The 24935-nt window shown below is 39.1% G+C and overlaps 1 protein-coding gene across 13 annotated transcripts in view; it reads left to right on the top strand.

Annotated features, from left to right (window-relative positions):
• LOC148852879 (uncharacterized protein At5g08430-like) overlaps positions 1-24935 on the top strand; it is a 104339-nt gene that overhangs the window by 20703 nt on the left and 58701 nt on the right. For 11 of the 13 annotated variants that reach the window (XR_016099493.1, XM_088946096.1, XM_088946095.1 and 8 more), the window contains 3 exons: positions 1359-1546; positions 11215-12082; positions 12927-13039. Coding sequence is in view for 12 of the 13 variants with exons in the window: in XM_088946094.1 (XP_088802220.1) it covers positions 1359-1546; positions 11215-12082; positions 12927-13039 (1169 nt within the window). In the remaining variant the exon portion in view is untranslated. Of the gene's footprint in view, positions 1-1342; positions 1547-9074; positions 9447-11214; positions 12083-12926; positions 13040-24935 lie in introns of those variants that run through there. The other 2 variants (XM_088946092.1, XM_088946097.1) reach the window with 2 other exon arrangements.

The raw sequence follows: 24935 nt of genomic DNA, 5'->3' as shown, positions 1-24935 counted from the left end.
CATGTTAGTGGTGGGCTGTCTTAGAGATCTAGACTCAATGATATGGTGTTATAGAAATGAAATGAAGAAGTTCAAATGGTTAACAAAACATGTGAATTTGACTATACAATGGGTTCGAAGGCAGGCTAATGCATTTGATGACTATGTAGCTAAGCATGGAGTAACTAGGGATCAGTTGTATTGGGCCCATTTGTAATTTTTGTGCTGTTTTTTTGTCTTTTAAAGAGTGAGGTTGCACCTCCGCCCCCCCTTGGGATGCTTGTAACAGACATTTATCTTTTTGCTACTAATGAAATTTTAATGAACTTTTACCTATAAAAAAAAAGTATAGTTTGTTGAGTTTTCATTCTCTATTTTCTTTCTAATATTCCAAGCAGTGTTTACAACCATCAAAAGCTCACAAATCTTCATTGAAGAAGTTCATTTAACATCTTTAAAGGATTTGAATTGATCAAGCTATGTTTTGTTCAAATTTTTAGTTAACTTTTTTGTGTTTTGATAGTTTCTGTCCTTTTCTGACAAGGCATGTTTCATTGATTTCATATTTGGATGCCCTTTATAAATCTTCTTAACCCTTTATTTGACCAAACATCAGCTCAGAATCCACCTAACACCTTAGATTCCATTATTTTCAAGTTTTCTTCACATTCCAAAGTTCATTCAACACTTCTCATGTCTATGATGACTTCAATGGAGGACATATTCACTAAAGTTATGACCAGAGCTAGACATACTTTTCTCATGGATAAACTGATTCTTGTTCCTCGACATCAGTTTGAGGGGGGGTGTAAAGAATATATTGGAGATAAGGGATAATATTGCTATTATTTGCTTTATTTGTTTCTTGGGAGTACCATTGTATCATACTCCTTGTACACTAGATTGATTGTATTATACTTGTACATATTCTTTTATTTGAGGATGGAATGATCCTTTCAGTTTATTAATATAAATATTCTTTTTCTGGATGATGTCACTCATTCTAGATACATCCATACAAATTTTTCCCTCTTTCTCTTCTCTCTCTCAATCTGTCTCCAGCAATTCATATTTATTTAGTGTTATCAATGTATTTGTGGGATTTATTGGAGTTCCCATATTGTATCCACGCATATACATATATTTCCACCATATCCATCCATATCCAAAGCGTATCCTGATTACGTAACCATACAATACACGCTACCAATATTTTGAACATTGGTTCTAGTTAGTATAGATATGAGAACTGAGAACTGTTCCCTCCCAATGCTTATGGAATTGGCCATTTATTTCAATATTTCATGTTAATCCTCTTCAGAATTAAATAGAGTACTTAAATATAACGTGTAAATGATTTCAGTCTTTATATCTGATAGGTTGGCATTCTTGCTTCATTTGCAACAAAAGCCCTAAGTTTCATTGCTTGTGCTGTACAAATGCTGTTTGCCAGCGGTGCATAAAAGAATCTGAGTTTGTGCAAATTAGAGGGAAGAAAGGCTTCTGCAATCACTGCCTAAAGCTTACACTACTCATTGAAGAAAATGTGGATGTTGACTCTGATGGGGTATGAATGCTTTTCTTTTAGAGCTATAAGAAAGGGAATAAATGAAAAAGTGGAAAAGAAAACTACTTTATCTTCACTGCATAGTTTTCTTGAGCTACTGTGGGTATTCTTTGGTTTCAAAATTGCATTCCTGTATTGCATTTACTAGAGAGCTTTGAAAGGTTCATAATAATATCATTAGAACGTTTGAGTGAATGATAGAAATCATTGTGATGTCATGCCAGAAAACATGTAGAGAACACTGATGTGGGCCCCACAGCTGTGGTTCCCATTGTGTTCGTAGGACGGTATGTGCAATTATTTGTTTCAGTCGTGTTAGTGTTAGTTGGTGGTCAACTTGTTATTTCAGTTGTTATTTATTTCAGTTTATTATTTGCTTTATTTGTCATGTAAGTATTAAGGGCAGATCTGTCCTTTCCTCTATGTACTGAACATAACCTATAAATATTAAGAGAGTGGCTGCGGAAGATCAATTAGAAAATCCGTCCCTCCTTTCAAACCTTTGTGTTCTCCTATTCTTCTCTTCTCTTTTCTTCTTTTCCTTACTTTTCTTCTACCTTTTCTAATCTGAAATCTATTAGGATTCAAGGCTGATTGTAGTCTTGATTGCCTACTTGGTATTAGAGCCTATCTAGGGTTTCTCATGTGAGTCTAGTCCAGCCGACCACATGAGAATTATCTAGGGCTGGAAGTTTATAAAGAGGTGTTCATTGGTTGATTCTTGGAGGTTACCAGAAGAGTTTAGTAGCTGTTTGAAGACTTGGCACGGCTTGTAGAGTGTTGGTAATCAGGAAGAATCAAAGAAGGCCAGGGTTCAGGTGACGTTGGAAGGTAGCGAACAGAATTCTCTGGGCAAGTCTTATTTATTTTCTAGAGATTGCTATCAGTCAAGATATGTTGGACCTATCTAGAAGGAGCGGTCGAACTGTTTTTAGGGTTTTCTCTTAGAGGTGATCTATTCTAGGGTTTGACATTAACCCTACGGCAAGACCTAACTGTTGAGTTGAGCTCTTTTATCTTCTTGGAAAGTGTTCATTTTAAGGGTTTTCTCTCAAAGGTGATAAGTTTTTTAGGGTTTCACATTGACCCTACGGCAAGACCTAACTGTGAACCCCTTGGAAAGTGCGGCTGAGCACTTATTTCAGACCTACGATTAAAACCCTAATTCTGTTCCAGCACTCAGATTGCTCTCTAAGCTGGTTTCAGACCTGTCTCATGGTTCCGAGCTCTTTTAGGGGGTGAAAACTTCTACGGACTGCTTGGTACTGTGATTGCCGATTGGTTTCAGACCAGATTTACATTGGTTTCATGCATATACTGTGATTGCCGATTGGTTTCAGATCAGACCTACACTAGTTTCATGCATATACCGTGATTACAAATTGGTTTCATATCAGACCTGCATTGATTTCATACTGATTTCTGATTGTGATCGACTGTTCAAGTGCTGTTTTCTGTTGTACTAACCCTAATAGTTCGTAACTATTGATTCTTGACCAAGAATGGAGTTTAAAAATCAGGGAGAAGGTAGTTTTGGGAACAACAGTTATGGCAGTGTATCTGAAACTGGGTTTCAGATTACAACAGTGAGATTTGATGGGTCAAACTACTTGGAATGGGCCCAATCAGCCATGATGGCTATTGGGAGAAGGGGAAAACTAGGTTTACCTCTTGGGAGATGTGAAAGAACCTTCCAAGGAGGATCCAATGTATACCAAGTGGGTTCAAGAGAACTACTTGGTTATGACATGGCTGTGTAACTCTATGCAGCCACATATCAGTCGAAATTACTTGTGGGCAAAGACAACCAAGGAGATATGGAATGTTATGAAAGAAACCTATTCCCAACCCCTTAACGTTGCCAGGGCCTATGAACTGAAGTGTGAAGTGAATAGTCTTAAACAAGGAGAGAAACCAGTTTCTGTCTACTTCTCTACCTTGAAATCCCTGTGGCATGAAATTGATCATCTAGAGACTCTTGAGTGGGAAAGTCCCAAAGATGCATAGGCTTATAGAAAGCAAGTCGAGACGAATAGGGTATTTGAATTTCTGGCTGGCCTGAATTCAGATTATGACATTGTGAAGCAACAAATACTGACCAGAGATAGTGTGACCCTCTCTCAAGCATACTCCCTGGTGCATAGTGAAGAGACCAGGAGGAAAGTTATGATGCAACCTCAGACCTTTTCCCCAGCCCTAGCAGCTGTTAAACCTAAGTCGGGGGGTGATACAAAAAGGGACAAGAAGGACGACAAACGGGATGTGGTATGTGAACATTGCAAGAAACCCAAGCATACAAAAGATACTTGTTGGAAGCTGCACCCTCATTTGGTCCCAGCAAAACTGAGAAATAAGAAGGGTAATGCTCATGTGGCTGTGAATACTGATTCAACATCCTCGTCAGGCACAAAAGGCACACCCCTAGAGACCCTAGCTGCGGTTCGGGCTTTCCTAATACAGTTGGAAAAGGAAGTTGGGAGTTCAGCTCAACCATCTCAGTCACCATCAGCCCCTGCCACATCTGCATTTGCACATTCAGGTACTCGAGCCTCAGCCTACCATGTTTCATCTCCAGGTAATACTGAACACTGTTGGGTAATAGATTCAGGTGCATCCGACCATATGACTAGCTTGCCATCCTTGTTCACTACATATCACTTATCCTCTGGTAGAGATAAAGTATCCATTGTTGATGGCTCTCTTGTTCCCATTTCTGGCAAGGGTGACATCAAGTTATCTGATACCATCTCTTTATCTTCTATCTTGCATGTTCCTAAGTTTGATACTAACTTGCTTTCAATCAATAGTATTACCAAACATATGAACTGTTCAGTAACCTTTTTCCCTGACCTATGTGTTTTTTAGGACTTGGAGACGAGGAAGGTGATTGGGACTGGTCGTGAGACGAATGGGATCTATCTGCTCGGAGAGAGTTCTCGTTGGGAAGAGCCAGTGGATAAGAAGTCCTTTGTTTCTCAGTTTGTGAGTCCGGTTATGCTTTGGCATAATCGATTAGGTCATTTATCTTTCCGGTCTTTGAAGAGTCTGTTTCCTGCTTTATTTTAGTCTGTTGAGATGTGAGAGTTGTGAGTTTGCCAAACATTGTAGAACATCTTATTCTTTGAGTAATAAAAGGAGTAATAATTCTTTTGATATTGTGCATACTGATGTTTGGGGGCCATATCACATCCCTTCTGTGGGTGGGTACAGATATTTTCTGTTGTTTGTTGATGACTATACCCGGTTTTCTTGGGTCCATCTAATGTGTTTGGGGGCCATATCACATCCCTCCAAATGCATTTTCCTCGGTTATGCACAAACTCAAAAGGGTTATTGCTGCTATGATTCTGTTTTCGGGAGGAAGTTTGTCTCCATGGATGTCACCTTCTTTGAGGAGACACCCTATTATCCTAGGGTTTCTCCTCAGGGGAAGAGCAGTAAGAGTGGGGATTTGGGTCTTTTTCCTCAGGGGAGCGCAGTGAGAGTGGGGTTAACACATCTGAGGCTATTCCTTTACCTATTCCATTGGGCGATGAAGGCTGTAATGGTGAGGGTGGTCAGAGGGATCAGGAGTTGAAAGTCTTTCACAAGCGATGCAAGTAGGTTGATCCCGGTCATTGGCAGTCCAGGCCAGCTCCAGTTCCTTCTACGGCTCCAGATCCAGGTATTACAGTCCTAGGGCCCACTGAGACACCTTCCATTGTTGCCACTTCCCCTCCTGCGGATGACCTTGACCTCCCTATTGCCGTCCGTAAAGGGAAACGACATTGCACCACATCTACAGCTCACTGCATTTCCCAGTTTTTATCCTATGATTGCTTATCTCCCTCTTACAGGTCCTATCTCACTTTCATTGCCAATGTCCCTATTCCCAGAACAGTGCAAGAAGCCTTATCAGTTCTAGAGTGGAAAGATGCAATGCAAGTTGAAATGGATGCCCTGTTGAAAAGTAACATTTGGGAGTTAGTTGACCTACCCAAAGGAAAGAAGCTAGGTGGATGTAGACGGGTATTTAATGTGAAGCATAATGCTGATGGCTCCATTGAAAGGTACAAAGCCCGACTGGTTGCAAAGGGGTTCACCCAGACTTATGGTATAGACTACTTGGAGACCTTTGCCCCGGTAGCCATGATGACCACCATCCGAGTTCTATTATCCCTTGCAACAAGTTATTCTTGGCCCTTGTTCCAGATGGATGTTAAAAATGCTTTTATGAATGGAGACTTACAGGAAGATGTCTACATGCAGTTGCCTCCTGGATTCTATGATATAGAGATAGGTAAGAAGGTTTGCCGACTGAATAAGGCATTGTATGGATTAAAGCAGTCACCTAGAGCTTGGTTTGATAGATTCAGACTAACCCTTGGAAAATTCGGTTATGTACAGGCCTAGTTAGATCATACACTGTTCGTTAAAAGGGTGGACTCCTCTTTGACCCTGCTTGCTGTATATGTGGATGATATTGTAGTACAGGAAATAATAGTAGTGAGATTGAGTCCCTCAAACAGCTCCTTCATCAAGAGTTTGAGGTGAAAGATCTTGGTGCACTACGGTACTTTTTGGGTATTGAGGTTGCTAGATCTAAACATGGGATCTTTATCTCTCAGGAAAAATATGTTCTACATCTGTTGGCGAAACAGGAAAGTTAAGTGTCAAGCCTGTTGATACACCCATTAAACAGAATCACAAGATCAGTGCAGAGGGCGGGGAGCCTCTTGAAGACAAAGTTATGTTCCAACAGTTGGTTGGAAAGCTCCTATATCTCTACCTCACTCGGCCAGATATCAGTTATGCAGTTAGTGTTGTCAGCCAGTACATGCATTCCCCTAGAACTACTCATCTTCTTGCGGAAGAGAGAATATTAGCTTACTTGAAGAGATGCCCGGGTAGGGGTATACTATTCAAGAACGATAATCACATGAAGGTGGAGGTCTATACAGATGCTGATTGGGCTGGGAGTGCTGATGACAAGAGGTCTACCTCTGGATATTATGCCCTTGTGGGAGGTAACCTTGTCTTTTGGAGGAGTAAGAAACAAAGTGTTGTTTCCCGCTCTAGTGCCGAAGCCGAATACAGGTCAATGGTTAACGGAGTGGCTGGAATCCTATGGCTGAGATCACTACTCGAAGAGTTGGGTATTGATTATGAGAAGCCCTTGATGCTGTATTGTGATAATCAGGTGGCTATTAATATAGCTCACAATCCGGTGCAGCATGACAGAACTAAGCATATTGAAGTTGATTGACATTTTATTCGAGAGAGGGTCTCATCACAGTAAGTGTGTCTCTCGTATATCATATCCAACATGCAGCTCGCAGATATCCTAACCAAGATTGTACCAAGGAAGAAGTTAGAGGCAGACCTATCCAAGTTGGGAATGATAAATATCTATTCCCAACTTGAGGGGGAGTGTAGAGAACACTGATGTGGGCCCCACAGCTGTGGTCCCCACTGTGTTCGTAGGACAGTATGTGCAATTATTTGTTTCAGTCGTGTTAGTGTTAGTTGGTGGTCAGCTTGTTATTTCAATTGTTATTTATTTCAGTTTGTTATTTGCTTTATTTGTCATGTAAGTATTTAGGGCAGATCTGTCCTTTCCTCTATGTACTGAGCATAACCTATAAATACTAAGAGAGTGGTGGCGGCATGTCAATTAGAGAATTTGTCCCTCCTTTCAAACTTTTGTGTTCTCCTGTTCTTCTCTTCTCTTTTCTTCTTTTCCTTACTTTTCTTCTACCTTTTCTAATCTGAAATCCATTAGGATTCAAGGCTGATTGTAGTCTTGATCGCCTACTAAACACATAATAACAGCTCTATGTTTAGGTTTTTTCCATTTGTATTTTTGTAATATCCGATTGTTTAATAGTGTTTTATGGGAAATTTTCCTCACATTTAATTATTTTTTTGATCTGGCTTTGATGCAGACTTTCACAACCCTTTATACTGTAATGCTAAGATGTTGATCTACAATTTCAACATTGTGTGTGTGTGTGTGTTGTAACTCCAAAATGTAGTCTTCTTTACTTATATGTGAAGATGTTGAGCCAACTCTTTGGTTGGATTGGCAAAACAAGGTGCAACTAGGAAACAATTGTATTGATGTGCTATTAACCAAGGAGGGGGAGTGTAGAAGTGTTGTATAGGGGTGGGGGCTGTTAGACCGTATATGCCCTTAGCTCCAATCAGAATGATGTACATTATGACATTTAATGTAAATGAATAAAGTACATATTTGATTCATGTTATCATTGTGTGTTTCTGTGTAATACCCTTAAACTAGACACATATGAGACTCGTGTTAGTTTAGAATCTTCACAGCCGTTGGATAGATCTGGGGAGATTTATCCTGCCAAGGCTGACACTCATGTGCCGCCAAGTTGGTTGGGGTGGTCTGTCTCAGTTGCCAGGTTGAGACCTGAGGTACATGCAGTGTGGGTTTTCTTGAAACCCTGAACCGGACCAAAATTTCAATATTGCCTTGGACCTTGGAGATAGATGGGCAAAACTGGAATGTTACACCTAACCCTTAGACTCGATTATGATACTACACTAGGTGTCGAATTGGGCTGTATTTGATATGCCAATCAGTGAGATCCGTCGAGGGGGTCAAAACCTGGGTATGTTGGGACAGTCCGAGAATTCATCTGAGTGGGTGATCATAGTGACAGGATCAGCCCCTTTGTTGGACAAAGTGAATGATCGGGGATGCACTCTCTCTGATGGAAACCAAAACTACCGGTAATCGATTTCAACCGTTGAAATTTGTTTTGCAAAATATGTTTATATAGAAATATACATATATATATATATTATGGTTTCAAAATGTTTGCAAAAGGTTTTAATTCCTGGGATCCATGTGAGTAGAGAGTGCAACACTGTACCTTGCAGTTGAGGGAGAGGTCATTTCTTGTCGGGCAGTGCTTGATCATTATGGGCTGAGAGGTTAAGTGTAAGACCATTGAGGGTAATATCTGATGGGCTAATCTTGTATCTGCCCACAGTTCTTGGGTTTTTATAAGGTGGCTTGACCTAGGGACCATTTAGTGTAAACGTTGGGCCCATTAAGAGCCCATGGTGATGGGCTCAAGGGTTTACTGTCTCCTACAGTGAATTCGGCCAGGCTTTGTAGCAGAGGCTGGGCTGAACCCATGTGGTTGATGTGTAGATCAATGTTTGGGTCCCACGCAATACAAGGATATCCAACTGGGCAGCGGTTTGGAGGTTAAGTGAGCACATAGACTTAATGGGCCTGAAGCCCAATTCTAACTGGCTTAATGAGATTAGTTAAAGATGGGCGGTTTTGGGATTTAAATCAGCAGATAGGATAAGGGATTGTCCCTATCCACTCAGAGAGTCCAGATCCAAATAAAGATTTGGATCAGGAAGCTCTTAATTAGATTAGGAGGGCTGATCTTTATCTGCAGATAAGATAAGGGATTATCCTTATCTCTTTAAATAGAGTCCAGATCCAAATACAAGATTTGGATTAGGAAACTCCTAATGGGATTAGAATATGCTCTTTTTAAAGGCTATAAATAGAGGAGCAGGGAGAACCTCCAACACACAATTCAGTTCAGAGGTTACGAAGAGAGAAGAACCTACAGTTCGATTGCTCCTGTTTTTTGCTCTCTCTCCTGTTCCTGCCGCCATACCAGTTCGATCTGCACTCTGGGAGTGATCAAGAAAGGGTTCTTGATATCACCTTTTGGCAGAAAAGGTGATCTGAAGTTGTGCTCACTTGCCCTCTATCAGATTCTTGCTGAAGAATCAGGTTCTTGCTGAAGAGCCATCCTGCTGATTCTGCTTCATCCTGCACCGTGTCATTTTCGATGGAAGCAGTTTTTGGATTCATCCTTGGGCGTGAAGACCTTCATTGGAGGTTACTATTACTTCATATCAGGTATAACCCTCTACTCCCTTTTGGTTTCAGATCTGGCCTAGTTTAGGTTCAAGATTGATCATTGAAAATGAAGTTTTCTAAAATAGGGAATGTGATTCCCACGTGGGAGAGAAATTTTTGAAAATTCGCCCAACCTTCCTGTAGGGTTCGGCCATTCATATGATGGATCTCTCATCCCTTTAGGGGCTAGCATAGGCTAGGCAATCTTTGGAATACTTGGCACACTACTTTGTATGCAATTTCTTTCATTCATTTACTTACAGCCAATAAAATTCACGTTAGTTACAAATAAAAAAAGGACAAGTCATTGATAAAAAAACGACAAGTCAACATAAAGAATTGCATTAATGTTGGCATAAGAAAGGACCGAATTCCAATTCCATGAAAAAGAGTCAAGGTACGTGGTGTGCATCATCTTTACTTATGAGCTAAAGATCAAATGGGGTTCCATGAAGAATATATTATCTAAGTCTTTTCCCAACTATATGGGGTTGGCTACATGAAATCATTAATCCTGTTTCGTCATTCTGTTTGTTCGGTCCCATGTCCAAAATTGAAATATGAGAACTCATTAAGAATATAAGATTAAAAAAATCCCTTATTTTAACGTGAAAGCTAGGCTAACAACACAATGCTAGGGACTAACTATCATAGACTGGCAAAGGGCAAAGGAATAAAAACTTTGTCATTGGTCTATGGCCTCCAAAACAAATTTTCCCCTTGTACACCTTCCAATGCAAAAAACAATGTACTTATCCAATCTTGATACCTACCAGAATTAGCTAAGGAGTGTCCCTTTCCACTCCTTGGTTCAATAATTCCTAACAAGGGAGAGATTGAGGATGATGTCACCCAATGAATTAGAGCAGGATGGGCAAAATGAAGGGGTGCATCTGGACTTTTATGTGATAGGCAAATACCACATAGATTAAAAGGAAAATTGTATAAAACAGTTGTAAGGCCAGCTTTGTTGTATGAAGTGGAGTGCTGGCCAGTCAAGAAACAACATGCCCAGAAAATGAATATAGCAGAAATGCAAATTCTATGTTGTTATAGTACCACCTCTTGTACTCCACATAGCACTGGTAGTTTTAATTGGGAAATATGTGTTTCCAGAATGTTCTCGTGTTGGTACCTACGGAAATGGAAATATGTCACTCATCACAAAAAGAAAAGAACAAGGAAATATGTCACTCATCACAAAAATAAAAGAACAAGGAAATATGTCACTCATCACAAAAAGAAAAGAACAAGGAAATATGTCATGGAAATTATACTATGAAATATATGGACATTTTAAACCATCAGCGGCAACAATAAAAAAATAAAGACTTGGCACAAAGACCAATGACACAGAGACCCAATAATAAATATACAAATAACCCAATAAAAAAATATAGGTGCATCACAAAAAGAAAAGAACGAGGAAATATGTCATGGAAATTATACTATGAAATATATGGACATTTTAAACCATCAGCAGCAACAATAAAAAAATAAAGACTTGGCACAAAGACCAATGACACAGAGACCCAATAATAAATATACAAATAACCCAATAAAAAAATATAGGTGCATCCTGTCCACGTATGACAAGCAAATTCACTGCATTTACTGGACCATAGATAAAACATATGTACAATGATGTTGGATATTGTAGCCCCAGAAATAGAAGAGTTTATCTCCTTTCTTTTCTATTGAATTCATGCTGTTAGAATGCCTAATTTATTTCTATCCAATTATTGACTTCAGGTTCCTTATTTTGCAGGGCAAGGTTGATTTCAAAGACACAGGAACGTACGAGTTCCTATTTATGGAATATTGGCAGATAGTAAAGGAAAAAGAAGGTTTAACATTGGAAAACCTCCATTTTGCAGACTCACGGTTAAAGAAAGGTGAAAAATACAGGAGTGGATCAGATTCTGATGAATTCACTAAGTGTGAAGAAGCAGATCAACTATTAATCTCTGATCTGGTTGAAAGGATGGAGGAAGTTGATAATTCCAGGGGACAGTTGTTCTTTTCAATGAAGAAGGTGAAAAAGTTCAAATCAAAGAAAAAAGAGTTCATTGGATGGGGATCAAAAGATCTAATAGAATTTCTTGCATCCATTGGGAAGGATACAAGCAAAAAACTCTCCCAGTTTGAAGTGAGTGATATCATAAGAGACTATATCCGAGATAAAAATCTTGGTCATCCAGAAAAAAAGAAGAAGGTCCTTTGTGATTCTGCACTTAAGTCTATTTTTAGGAAAAAGACTGTGAGCCGAAATAAAATCTATGAGCTACTAGAAGGGCATCTTTCTGAGAACAAGGAAGAATCAGAGGAGGATGAGTTCAGATACAGTTTGGATGACGAGGAGGAAGATGTCTCAAGGTCATGTAAAAGGAGGAGAAAATTGATCTCAGACGGAAAATCTTGCCGAACGGGAATGGTTGTAGAAAACCCAAAGAGCTGTTTTGCCTCCATAGTTTCTAAAAACATTAAACTGGTTTACTTGAAAAGGAGTTTAATTATGGAACTATTGAGCACCCCTGAGACTTTTGCAGATAAAGTGACAGGAAGCTTTGTGAGGGTCAAAACTGATCCACATAACTATTTACAGAGAAATTCTCACCAGCTGCATCAAGTTGTAGGTAATTCTATAATGATTATTATGTTCTTGTTGAATTTTATTTGATTTTTTCCTTTATTTATTCTTCTATTTAGTTGAACCATTGTGAATTGTCTGGCTGAAACTACGTTAATTCAGAGTAACAAAGTTGACACAGTTCTTAAAATACTTCATGTCTAGTGACTGTAAAGTGCCTATATAAAAGGTACCCTTCTAGATGGCAATGAAGTGACTAGTTAAATAGGTGCCTAAGTGTCAACTAAATGATGGAATTTGACAAAGAAAAAACCTAAGTTCTAAGTAAATTTCCTAGTTTTATATATCACTCGTCATCATACATACTGAAAAAAGCAATTGCCTTAACTAATAAGTAATAACAATGGATTTCATATCAAAACATGGAAATCACCATATATAATATAAGATAGCATTTCGAATCTATTAAATTATATATTTCAAAGACAATATCATTAACTATTAAGTAGTTAAAATGGATTAACTGCCTCCCTTTGATCAGTGTTTGGTGTATATAGTGCAGAACAGAAGAGAGGGGGATAGAATGAGAAGAGGATGATGGTTTTAATGTTGGAGAGAAATTTTGGGGGGAGATTATAGTTGCACAATCATTCTATTGAATATCTACTCTTCAACAAAAGGGACTGTTATAGATAGGTACCCTGTACTTTGGGGGTAGTGACATTTAAGGGCTTGCACTTTCATGTGTGTAGAGAGATATATTGTATTTGGGTTTTTGGAGGTTACAGGGGTATATTTGTAATGCTGATAAAATTTGGGGTATATCTACACTCTTATCTTTGGTTTTTTAAACTTATGATTGTGTGTTGTGTTATATGATATCTTACCAGGTGTAAAAAAGCCATTGGGAACAGGTGATCCCAATGAAGATGTTCTGCTGCAAGTTACTGATGTGAGGAAAGAGATTAATATTTCCTTGCTGTCTGATGATGACTTCCCTGAGGTAAACATTGCGTTTGGTATTTTTTACCCTGTAGGTTTCTGATATCAAAATTTTATGTTCATTCCAACTTGTTAACTTATGCAAGTCCAATGGAAGAAGTAAATTAAATTAAGCCATATTGTTCTATCATGGCTGTCACATATGCTGGACTGGATTGCATGTTTGAACCATGTAAGAAAGTTTAAAATAAATTGTTAGCTTGGTGAAGAATATTTTCAACCATACCAACTATTTGATCTTTTACTTTATTAAGAATTGTTTGAGATGGTTAAAACCATTGTATAAGTCAATTTTAATGTGTCTTATGTTTTGTTTTTTATTTTCTTTGTATCTTTGTTATTTTATATCATTATATTAACATGATAGATTGTGTCAAGGTTTCTGTTGTTTGAATCTGATGGCCATTGATCTGCAAACTATCAAATATCAATCAGTTGTTTTTAAAGCATTAACTCCAATATTCATTTCAAATTCTAATCCAATAAAACAATGTGTCTACTATTTGTGTCTGGTGAACTTAAAAGGAGCATTAGTCTTAGGTTTTTACTATTCTTATTGACTTAATTAGTACTGCAAGGTTTATCTTACCTTATCTAGTTTTACCATTCTTTTTCTCCCTATTAACTTATCACTATTATTTTTTATTGACTACAGAAAATGGTTATTCTCAAGTAATGGGTTTACAAAACCTCCCAACCTTCCTGGTAGTAGTAGCCCATGGCCTTGAGTCCAAAATTTTTGGGATGGTTATTTCCTCCTGTCTTTTGGGAGTTTTTTGTTAGTTTGCTTTCTTTTTTTATTTTTATTTTTGAGGAAACCTCCTAACACTTTACGTGGTTAGGACTTGGGAGGTTAAACAAGGAAATACATGAAAAAAGGAATACCAGTGGAGAGGGAGAAAGGAATGCTAGAATTTGCTAAGGAATGAAGTGATAATAGAAAGTATCACTGTAAAAGTGGCCCACTGGGTAAAGACCTTCATTGACTTTTTTGCTTTCATCACACGATGTGATAACAAAATGGCAGATTATTGAAAGATCTTGGGTGGAGGACCCAGTCTTAGGCTGTGGTTTCCACCCCTTAATAATACGTTCAATCTGAACTTTGATGGGTGAAGTATTGGTAATATTGGGGACTTGGAATTAAAGGGGACTCTAGAAACCATGAAGGAAACATTTAACATTATTCTCTGGCCCTTTTTAACATGGAGACTCTATAATAGTAGGGGTGGCCATGAGTCGAGCTCTTCACGAGCCACTCGAGATCGGCTCGTGAAAAGCTCGACTCGACTTGGTTTCAACTGAGCTTCGGGCCGAGATCGAGCCTAGTTCACAGGCTCGATTAAGAAACGAGCCGAGCTCGAGCCTAATAGAACTCGGCTCATGAGGCTTGTGAGCCGGTTATATATATAAAATAAAATAAAAAATATTTTTAAATATCAAATAAAAAATATTTATATATATAATTTTTATTTTTATAAAACATTTTTTCTCAAAATCGAGCACGAGAAGAGCCGAGCTCGAGCTTACGAGTTTTTGACTCGACTCGAGCTCGAGCTCAAGGTTCTAGCTCAAACTGAGCTCGAGCTCGAGCCTTGTAGAACAGTCTCAAGCCAAGCTTGAGCCTCGTACTATTCGGCTCGGCTCGGCTCGGCTTGGCTCGGCTCGAATCCACCCCACTTTAAATTTCAGAAATTTAATGGTGGAAGGTGATGCCCGTGTTATTGTAGGTTGGCTTTTAAATGATAGTAGGGGATTGAGGCAGACATGAAGTCTAGGGCATTCAAAATATGGGAAAGCAGTTAGGAATCAAATACAGACTGACACCTTGATCAGCCTATTGTGTTGTTGATACACTGGAGAGACAGGATGCAGGAAGAAACCACTATATTGTGGACTGGTTTCCAAGGGTGAAATTGTAAAAGAGAGAGGGGAAGTGGTGCTATGGTGGGCAGTAGTAATTAGCCTATTGGAACTTTGGGCCCTAATCAAAAACAAATGGTCCTCACCAAACAGCAGCTTCTTGGTAGCTGAAATGCGCTTAAGCAAGCTGGAAACAAGCCCACAAAGCCCTCAGCCTGCTAGTTTTCCACAAACAATCTCATACAGCACTAAAAAAATCCAAAAAATAGGGTTGGAAGCAAATATTGTGGAGAGAACATACCACTGTACAGTCCACGTGTCCTCAAATGACATGTGACCATGTCAGGTCTCTCCCAAAATGTCAGATAGACAGAAACTACCTACCAATTCCACCAAAAAAGTAGATCAGATCAATCAAATCAGAAAATCTAATATGCTATTTTTTGATATTTCCACTTGAAAAATACACAAAAACTTCAAATATTCATCAAATAGCTTTTAGACTGCTACTGAAAACATCTAAACTCATTATCTATCAAAAAATTTGGCTCATCTCTCTCCAAAGTCTGCCAGGTTGTATGGCTGCGGATGTCAGTTTCCATTGGTGATAACATCAGCAGTTGGATGAACCGTTGAATACCAATAATAGTCTGCTCTCATACCATGAAGAACCGCTGATATTGAACAAGAAGGGAACAAATTATTGACTAAATCTCTTGACAAGATGGGAGTAATTCCTTGCTGATGTGTCGAGTAGATTAATTTCTAAAGCAGACAGGCTGCAATTGCCCATGGGTTGGAAGGTAGGGAGGGATAAGGAAAGAAGATTGAAATGGCTGCAGAATGACAGACTGTGGTTTCACTTCTTGGCCCTTGAACTATCTAGGCCTACCCCTAGGATCCAACCCTGTGGAGAGTAGTTTTTGGAACCCCCTAGGATCCAGCCCTATGGAGAGTAGTTTTTGGAACCCTCTAGGATCCAAAAGATTGGTTGTTTGGAAAAGGGACTCTCTTTGGGTGGTAGGTTATCTTTGATAACACCTTTGTTGGCTAAGCTCCTGTTTACTATATCTTAGTCTTCAAAATCCCACAATATATGATTAGAAAAATTGAAAAAGCAATGAGAGATTATCTTTGGGAACTGTGCGAGGAGAGAAAGGATTACTTGATCAATTAGGAAATGGTTTATAGGATTTGGAGGCAGTAGTATGGGAAACCCAGGACCCTTAGGAATTGGAGGGGTCTTTTTGAATGAAGAGGTCACATAATTGCTTTATTCTCATGCCCAATTGGAATATGATACTCTTTACTAGAGGAATTATTCACAGTAATGCAAGGTGTACAAAGGACAAATGAATTGTAATTGGGTAATCAAATCAAAGAAGGATACTCCAAGGTGGAAATTAATTGGCTACTAGCTAATGATACAACATTATGGACATAAATAAATGAAATTAAGAAACTTAGGCGGCTAATAAGGGATAAAAAAAGGCAGCTTTGTGCACGGGTCTCTCACCAATGGGGGCTCTGGGAGGGACAGATGTACACAGCCTTACTCCTGTACATTCAGAGATTTAAACCCTTGTCACCTAGGTCACAATGGAGTAACCCAGCTGTTTTACCAAGGCCCATCCTCTGGCTAACAACGGATATGTGAGTACAAATTCAATGGGTGCAAAGATTACTGAACAATTTGACAAATGCTTTAGCAAAACAAGGGGTGGATCGGGACCAAATGTTTTGGGCATAGTTGTAATGTATGGCAGGAGATATAATTCCTTCTATGCTCTCTAAACATTGAATGTAAATATGTGTGTTTTTTATTAATTAATGAATGGTTTTTTTGTTATTGATAAAAAAAGAGATGGGAGTATTTCTTAGAATGGTCCCTATCTTCCAAATCATCCATTGGAGGTAGGGGCCAGCAGTATTTAGAGTGTTGATCTATGCTATGTTGAACTTCAAGAGTGAAGTTGAGAGAAATAGAAAATAAGAGGAGGAATGAATTGTTCATAGATTGATCTATCTTGCAACAAAAAATTTCTAAAAATCTTCTATTTTAAGGATGACATATGCTTGATATTTTAAGAACATGAAATGCTATTTACATTATAAAGTTCATGTTACAGTATAGAAAATCAAACATATTCATGATTGGTCCTTTCTGCTGAAGTATTGGATCAACTTTGGGTTTGGGGATAGATGATGCAAATGGTTCATGGGATGTATTAGGACTTCTCACTACTCTATGCTGGTAAATGGAATAGTTGTGGATTTTCTCCCTGCCTTGAGAGGAATAAGACAAGGAGATCCACTTACCTTGATTGTAGATGTTTTAGGGTAATTGATTTATAGAGCAGATTCGAGGAATTTGTTAAGAGGGTGAAGAATAGAAAGGGAGGAGGTACCACTTACCCTCTTGCAATTTGCAGATGATACAATCTTATTCTATGAAGGAGGGAACTTGAATTGGATTTGGAACTTGAAATTGGCTATACAACTCTGAGCAAATATCCAACCTTAAGGTGAGTTTTGAGAAAAGTTGTATAGTGGGAGTGAACATGGAGGGGAGAGAGATTAGGAAGTGTGTAGGTATCTTAGGATGTGTAGTTTTGAATTGGTATCTGAATTACTTAGGCCTACCCCTAGGAGATAACCCCAAGAGAGGAAGTTTTTGGAATTTTGTGGTGGAAAGATTTGAAAAAAGACTTGTTTCTTAGAAGAAAAATTATCTTTTGTTAATGTCGACTGTGTGGGGGTAATTTTGTCTTTATGCTTATGTTTAAGTTGCTGATGTGTAAAGTTATGTTAGTACTTGTGTCCCTCACTTGAGTAGGGGCAAAGGTGTCATTTCCAGATTAATAGAAATATAAAACAGATCTGGACGAATGGGAGAAACTGATTTTTCTCTCTTGTTCAAACCAGACCTTTCTCCCCTTCTATTCTCTTCTCTTCTTCTTCTTCTTCTTCTCCTCGTTCTCTTATTTCTGTTGTTATCATTCTAACAGAATTCAAGGGCAGGCCTGATTCTAATATGGTATCAGAGCTTAACTGAGCAAATCAAAACTGCCCAGAATTCTGTTCTTTGCACTCCCAGTCTAGGGTTTTTTCTTGTTTTCTTCACCATCAGTTGAAGATAAGGGAATGGGCTGAAAAGGAGTGATCGCCCTCTTCCCTTGGAGGTTTCTTTGCCTCCAGTTGTGCAGTTCGTGGTTGGTTGATGTGGTTTGTAGGAAGCCCTCCCCTAATCGATGAAGAAAAGAGGGCTGATTCCTGTGATGCAGTGGGTGTCGAGTGTAGTCTAATTTTCTGGTGATTAAGTAAGAGGTTTCTATGCAGTTTTTTATTGTGAATCAAATGATAGGTTTGCTTCAGATCGTATGGTGGGAATTTAGGTTGTAGTGTGTTTGGGTTTATGCAAATTTCAGTGTGATTCGAAGGGGGAGTGATCCTCAAACAGTGTGGTGAGTTTTCAAGTAGTCATGTGGTATGGTTGTGGTGTAGAGAGTGCAGTTTTCAGCAATAATAAGTGCTGAGAACAGTGTGGTTCAGTGTGCAATGTGCAGAATTCAGCAATAACAGAATTCAACAATGGGAGACAACAGTGACAGTAAAACTAGTGTGGTGGTCCCTACTGACTACCTGGATGTTCAGATGGACTCTATTAAACTGAATAGAGAAAATTATGTACTTTGGGCAAAATCTTTAGAAGTCTTTCTTAAGGCAAAGAAGAAAGTGAAACACATAAGGGTGGAAAAACCCTCTACTGACTCTCATGAGTATGATGAAGATGAGCAAATTATCACATGGTTATAGAATAGTATGGAACCCAAGATTAGTATGAATTTCATGTTTCTTGATACTACCAAGGAAGTGTGAGACTATGCTAAGAAGTTTTATTTGGGTCATGCCAACACAACTAGGGTATATCAGTTGTATCAGGAATACTTTAATTTGCAATAGGGTAATCAGAGTCTTGAGGAGTACTATGCTAGTATGAGCAACATTTGTAATGAGTTGAATGTGTATCACCCCCTCATCTCTGATGTTAAAATTCAGCAATAGCAGAGAGAGCAACTAGATGTGACCTGATTTTTGGTGGGGCTGAGTCTGAATATGAACTAGTGCGGGCTCAAATACTAGGAGGATCAGCTCTCCCTTCCTTAGAGGAGGTGTTTGCTCGACTTAGGAGGATTTCTGTTGGATCTACTGAGAACTCTAGTGTTTCTGATAGATCAGCCTTTGTAGTATCAAGGGGCCGTGGTGTTAGAGGTGGAGCTCGGGGAGATCAATCTGGTCGTAGTGGTAGCAGTGGACTAGTATATGGCCATAGTGGTGGTGGTGGACCTACGTATAACTGTGGTGGTGGTCGTACTGAGGTCGAGATTTAGGGGGTATCCGCGGTAGAGGACGTAGTTCAGGTCCAAGGATATGTACACATTGTGGTATGGATGGACATACCATTAATTATTGCTATGATTTGCATGGTCCACCTTCAATTTGGACCAATCATGCCATAACCAGCGATAGTAGATTCAGACAAGAGATTCATTCAATTGATCAGATGCTCCCTACATCCACAAATATTCCCGGGAAGGAGATGATGAGTGTCCCCCGTGATGAGTATGAGAGGTTTGTCTAGGTCACATCTCAACAAAACACAACCACTCTTGCACACTCAGGTATGGTTTGTCAGGCATCCACGCCCAATCCCTGGATTATTGACTCTGGAGCTTCCGATCACATGACTGGAACTCCGGGTGTGTTTTCTTCCCTCTCTCATTGCCCAACATCACAATCTATTACCCTTGCAATTGGTTCCACATCCTCCATTTGTGGTGTTGGTAATGTTAACATGGACCCTTTACCCTTATCCTCAGTTTTGTATGTTCCTAAATTTCCGTTTAACCTTATGTCGGTTAGTAAGTTGACAAAGTCTCTTAATTGCTCTATTACTTTTTACCCTTTGTGTGTTTTTTAGAATCTCAAGACGGGGATGAAGATTGGTGGAAGGCATGAAGTTGGTGGATTGTATTATCTTGACGGTGGTGGAAGTGCGTCAACAATTCTCCAGTCATCTCTTTCTCCTCTCCAGTGGCACTATCGATTTGGTCATCCTTCGTTGAAAGTTCTGAAGTTTCTGGTTTTTCGTTGAGTCATCTTTCTGTTTTAGATTGTGAGTCGTGTCAGTTGGGGGAAACATCATCATGTTCCCTTTAGTCCTAGGGTTGATAAACGTATGTCGAGTCCTTTTTCTTTAGTTCATTCAGATGTTTAGGGTCCTTATCAAGTAATGTCATACAATGGGTATAAATACTTTGTTATTTTTGTTGATGATTATTCAAGGATGGCGTGGCTTTAATTAATGAAAGAAATGAGTGAATTGTTTGCCATTTTCCAAAAATTTTATGTTGAAATTCGCAACCAATTTGGTGTCCACATTAAAATTTTTTGTTCCGATAATGGCCATGAATATTTTTCTACATCATTTCAAGAATATTTGGACCAACATGGCATTATCCATCATACTTCATGTACCTACACCCCACAACAAAATGGGGTGGCTGAGAGAAAAAATCATCATCTTTTGGAAACTGCTCGACCCCTAATGCACCACATGAATGTACCTAAACCTTTTTGCAGTGATGCTGTGCTTACTTCTTGCTTCTTGATTAACCGGATGCCCACGTCTATCCTTGATGATCATTCTCCATTCACCACTTTGATTCCTACCTTGTCTCCGCTTCCTCTTTCTCCTCGGGTTTTTGGGTGTGTCTGTTTTTTTCATAATTTGGGACCTAGAAGGGACAAGTTAGATGCACGATCCATTAAGTGCATCTTCCTTGGCTATTTCTGGACTCAAAAAGGGTATAAGTATTATCATCCTAGCTCTCGACGTTCCTTTGTGTGTGCTGATGTTACTTTCTTTGAATCTACTCTGTTTTTCTTGGGGTCAGGTGATGTTTCTTCCTCCTCATGACCTTCTCTTCCTCTTCCAGTTGCGGATTCCGTTCCTCTTGTTCTAGCTGTGATCAAGTCCTTGCCTCCGGTGCCACCACCTGTTGAACGGGCATTTATTCGTCAACTGTATACACATCGCCCACATGTATCGACTCCTCCTCCAGCTCCATCATCATCGACAGATCCGACAGTTGTTCCCATACCAGCCCCAACCCTAGTGTCTGAACTTGATCTTCCCATTACCTTGTGGAAAGGTAAATGTAGTTGTACCCTTCATCCTATTTCTAATTATGTTTCTCTCACTCTTCTACAGGAGTGGAAACAACTTGCCCATGCTTGAATCTCTGTCTTTGGTACCACCTTTGGAGGACAGGATGTGAGGGAATTATAAGAAGATGAGGGTGGAGGAGGGGAAGTCGGATCACTTGAGGTAGACAGTGGGGGGAAAGGATAACTCAACAGGACTCAAAAGGAACTAGAAAAGGAACATTTGGAGACATAGCAAAGGGCTCCTCAGATTGCTCTCTTAGGAGAAATACTAAAGAAAGGAGTAAACTCAACAAATGTGACATTCTGAGAGACAAAGCGGGTGCCACTAACCGGATCAAAAACAACAATATCCCTTCTATGTGGAGGCATATGCTAGAAAAATACACATGCGCCTTAGGTTCAAATTTGTGTCTTTGATGGCTATGAACATGTACATAGCAGGTGCATCAAAAAACTCGGAGAGGAAGAGAGAAGAGTTCTTCATTCGGAAAGAGAAGGCTAAATGGGGTTTTGAAACCCAGAACCTGGGAAGGCATACTATTAATCAAAAAGGTAGCAGTAAAAACATCTCCCCCAAATTTAATAGGAACATGAGATGTAAAAAGGAGGGATCTAGCAACCTTGACCACATGGCATTTCTTCCTTTCTGCCACTCCATTTTGTTGTGGAGTGTAAGAACAAGAACTCTGATGAATAACCCCAAAAGTCTCAAAGTAGGATGAGAGGTTCTTCTCAAAATATTCCTGGGCATTATGCATAGTTGTCAAGGCGACTAGGCGAGGCTAGGTGACCATGGGGCGCCCAGGTGCCTAGGCGACACCTTGTAAAATTATAAAATGTCTTCTTAAAAAGCAAGTAAAACTATAAAATCTTTTTTTTGTGTGAAAACTAAGAATTTAAGACCTAACGTGGACTTGTTTAAGCTTGCCTCGAGGGGCGTGGCACAAAGGCGACTTGTAGAATCAGGATTTTAATATGTTTTACATTACATTAGCTACGTGAAGTAATGCAATTGAGTGAAAAAAGAGATTAGAGGTTTTAAATTCTTGAAAATGTTTTATATGTTTGATTTTATTTTTAAATTCTCATTTGAGTATGCTTTACATAATTACATCTTATGTTTATGTATTTTAATTTTAGATAATAGGTTTTTTAAAACATTATTTTAAAATTTAAGTTTATATTTTTTTATTAATATTATGTTTAGTATTTTGTTGTTTTTTTTGAATTTTTGACATTTTTTTTGAGTTTTTAGCATTTTTTTTTTATAATTTTGCGCCTTGCTTCAAAAAGGCACGTGCCTTGCCTTGCGCCTTGCGCCTCAGGCGCAAATTGACCCCTACGCCTTGTGCTTTTAAAACACTGGGTTAAATGGATCTTTTATTGCTTACTGAATAAGACTGTCTACAATGATTTCAAGTTTGCAAGACTCACAATGAAGACTCGATAAAGACACTCAAACATATTGGGAAATAAATTACTCAAAGCAGAAAAAGGCAAATGACCAAACTGGAAATGACATAACATGACTCTATCAATAGACTCTGACAAAGCGGACTCCAAGACTACTCCATGAGGTGGTCGAAGACTCCTAGCAGGTTTGTCCAACAAGTATAGTCCATTCGTCTGATGGCCACTCCCAACCTTCCTTTAAGATTTTAGGTCCTAAAAAACACAATGGGTAGGAAAGAAGGTTATGCTACAGTTCGTGGATTTAGTTAAACTGTTAGCAAATAAAATATTGGTTTTAAGTTTGGGGACATGAAGGACAAAGGATAAAACAAGGGTGTCAAAGGTCTTGATATCCCTCTTGCCAGAGATGGGAGCAAGAGACCCATCAACAATAGATATTTTCTCTTTACCAGAGAGGAGATGATATGAACAAAAAAGGTTAGACAAGCTGGTCATATGGTCTGATGCATCGGAATCAATGATCCAAGGGATTTTATGATTACCTGAAGCAAAAGCATTGTTTATAGAAGCACGAATACCTGAGTGAGCAAATGCGGATGATGATGATGTGTTACCTGAAGAGTGGGATGTAGAGTCAGTGGCTTTCAAGTGATTTAATAGCCTTCCATTACTTATTAAATTCTGCCTTCATTGTTGCCAACTGTTCCATGGTTGACTTTTTTTCACTCTCCTTGTTCCCTCATTCGGGCATTGTGGCAACATTAGCAAACTTAGGCTTTCCTATTTGACCAGTCTTAAAATTACTATTATTCTTAAACTTGTCCGGTAGAAGATCTGGATGGAGCTTCCAACAAGTGTCTTCGGTATGCCTCGGTTTCTTGCAATATTCACATATCATCTCTTTCTTCTCAGTCGGACCCTTCAGCTTTATTCCAGCATTATAACTATTGGAGCATGGAATAATCCATCAAAGCAGTCGTTTCTAGGCATTGAGGGGGCAAGGTCCAAGCATGGGATCTGGATCTGCTATAGGAGATAGTGAAACTTGGGGCAAAGGCAGCTGATACACCTATTGATTAGAAGCACGGGATAAATGCTTCAGAAGGTGAACTAGTGAAGGATGTTGGGAGGTATTATAGATTAGTGGGGCGGTTGCTATTTATGTATGACATGACCAAACATCTCTTATGCAGTTAGTGTGGTGTGTCAATATATGCATGCCCCACGAGTTCAGTATTGGAAGGCTATTGACAGGATACTTTCCTATTTGAAGGGACACCTAAGTAGGGGCATATTGTTTGCTAATCATGGACAGTTGAAGTTAGAGGCTTACACAGACGCTGATTGGGCATGTGTCTAGATGACAAGAGATCTATATTAGGAGTTTGCACTCTTGTTGGAGGTAATCTAGTTTCATGGAAGAGTAAGAAACAAACAGTTGTGGCAAGGTTAAATGCAGAGCCATTGCACATGGTGTTTCAGAGTTCCTCTGCATTCGTTCCTTGTTAAGGGAGATTAGGGTTGAGGCAGAAGAACTTGTGATGCTATACTGTGACAATCAAGCAACAATTAACATTGCCCACAACCCAGTTCAGCATGATAGGACGAAGTACATTGAAGTGAACAGACATTTTATAAGGGAAAGGGTGACCTTTGGAGAAGTTTTCTTGCCATATGTTGCACTTGACTTGCAGCTTGTTAATGTTCTTACAAAAGGTGTTGCAAGAAACAAGCTAGAGCATGATCTACGCAAGTTGGGAATGTGTAACATTTATTCCCAACTTGAGGGGGAGTATTGAGTTTTGGGCCGATTTGTTTTTATTTACATAACTTAGTTAGGTAGTTGTTGGGCCTTAGGCCCATTAGTTTATGTTTAAGTTAAGTGTGACTTTTCAGCTTCTTACAACTAGCCGACTTACTAAGGGCATTCTTGTACTTGTACACTCTTTATTTATGAGTATATAATCTAATGAAAGTGGTGGCTATTTTTTGGCTTCTCCATTCTCTTCTTTCTCTTCTTTCATTTACAGATTTTATATCAAAACTTTTCTACTTCTTCCATGGTGCTCTTGAGGAGGTGTATATGGAACAGCCTCTTGGGTATTCTACTCAGGGGGAGGTAGGAAAAGTGTGTAAATTGAGGAAGGCTATCTATGGGCTAAAGTAGTCATTGTGGGCTTGGTTTGGCTGGTGTAGGAGTTTGGGCCGAAACAATGTAGTATTGATGTGGGAAGATTCTTTTGGTAGTTTATGTTGATGATATTGCTCTCATTGGTAGTGATGTGGAGGGAATGAGTGAACCGAATTAGCTTTTGCAACAACATTTCCAAACCAAAGACCTATGATACTTGAAATATTTCATAGGGATTGAAGTGGCTTGATCAAAGTGG

Source organism: Nelumbo lutea, chromosome 5, assembly GCF_056320005.1.
Source record: "Nelumbo lutea isolate HS-2025 chromosome 5, American lotus-T2T, whole genome shotgun sequence".
NCBI classification, from domain to species: domain Eukaryota; kingdom Viridiplantae; phylum Streptophyta; class Magnoliopsida; order Proteales; family Nelumbonaceae; genus Nelumbo; species Nelumbo lutea.
Note: the sequence above shows the minus strand (reverse complement) of the source record. Positions and strands in the feature narration are given on the sequence as shown.